General features: G+C 45.6%; 1 protein-coding gene across 1 annotated transcript; it reads right to left on the reverse strand.

Moving 5' to 3' along the window:
• Positions 1 to 41: 41 nt before the first annotated feature.
• On the reverse strand, positions 42 to 566 carry Tsp_14856 (PTB domain-containing engulfment adapter protein 1; the record flags this gene model as incomplete). The annotated part of the gene is made up of 1 exon (XM_003366107.1): positions 42 to 566. A coding segment is annotated over one exon (525 nt), but the record flags the coding sequence as incomplete, so codon positions are not given.
• Between the last annotated feature and the right edge of the window lie 250 nt (positions 567 to 816).

Here is an 816-nt window from a genome sequence, read left to right on the forward strand (position 1 = left end):
TCTGCCGTTGTTCTCCCAAAAAAGCGCCTGTAGGGCCAAAGTCAAAAGCCTCGCCGACGGTCAGCGTGATCTCCTCGGCCACTTTGTTGCACAAAAAAGACGTGACAATCGTGTTCGGATGATTCGGCACTACGCTTGACAATATATGCAAAAACACGCTTATCCTGCTTGTCGTCGGCACAAAAGGAGATTCTGTGCAACGCGTGCTGGCAAACGAGCACTTTCGTTTTCACGTCCACCAACGTGATGCCGTAAATTGAAATCTGTATCAACACTTTCTGCAATTTGTATCCGTGGGAACGGTTCAACTGTAAATTGAAGCGCAACTTCTGCACCGCCTCTTTGATCACGTCAATACCCTTCGACTGTGGCACGGCCACGCTGCCCAAATATTTCACCGAAAACTCAATCTGCCCGTGGGTTAGCGTGTCCGGTGGGAATATCCAGTTGTTCTTGGTTTTGTTACCGTTCGCTTGCGACATGGCTTCTTCAAAAGTGTAACTTCGTTTAAATACAGCTGCCGTATTTTGCATCAACTTTGTCATGCGATTCTTGGCTTTGCTCATCTTCAAGCAAACACACACACGCACGCAAACAGACAGACAGACAGACAGACAGACAGACAGACAGGAGAGATACAAAATGCTTACAAGCAAATCCCAATAAGTTGAACAAATTAAACTGAAAGTCGGTGTTGTTTGACACTGTACGGCAGGCACCTGAAAGAGATCGCTGAAAAAGGCAAATGCTGTGATCCAACTGCCAATGCTGAAATCGAAACAAAAATAAATACAAATATCGTTTACATACAGACAC

This window comes from Trichinella spiralis, assembly GCF_000181795.1.
Source record: "Trichinella spiralis strain ISS 195 chromosome Unknown Scfld6549, whole genome shotgun sequence".
Classification (NCBI taxonomy): Eukaryota; Metazoa; Nematoda; class Enoplea; order Trichinellida; family Trichinellidae; genus Trichinella; species Trichinella spiralis.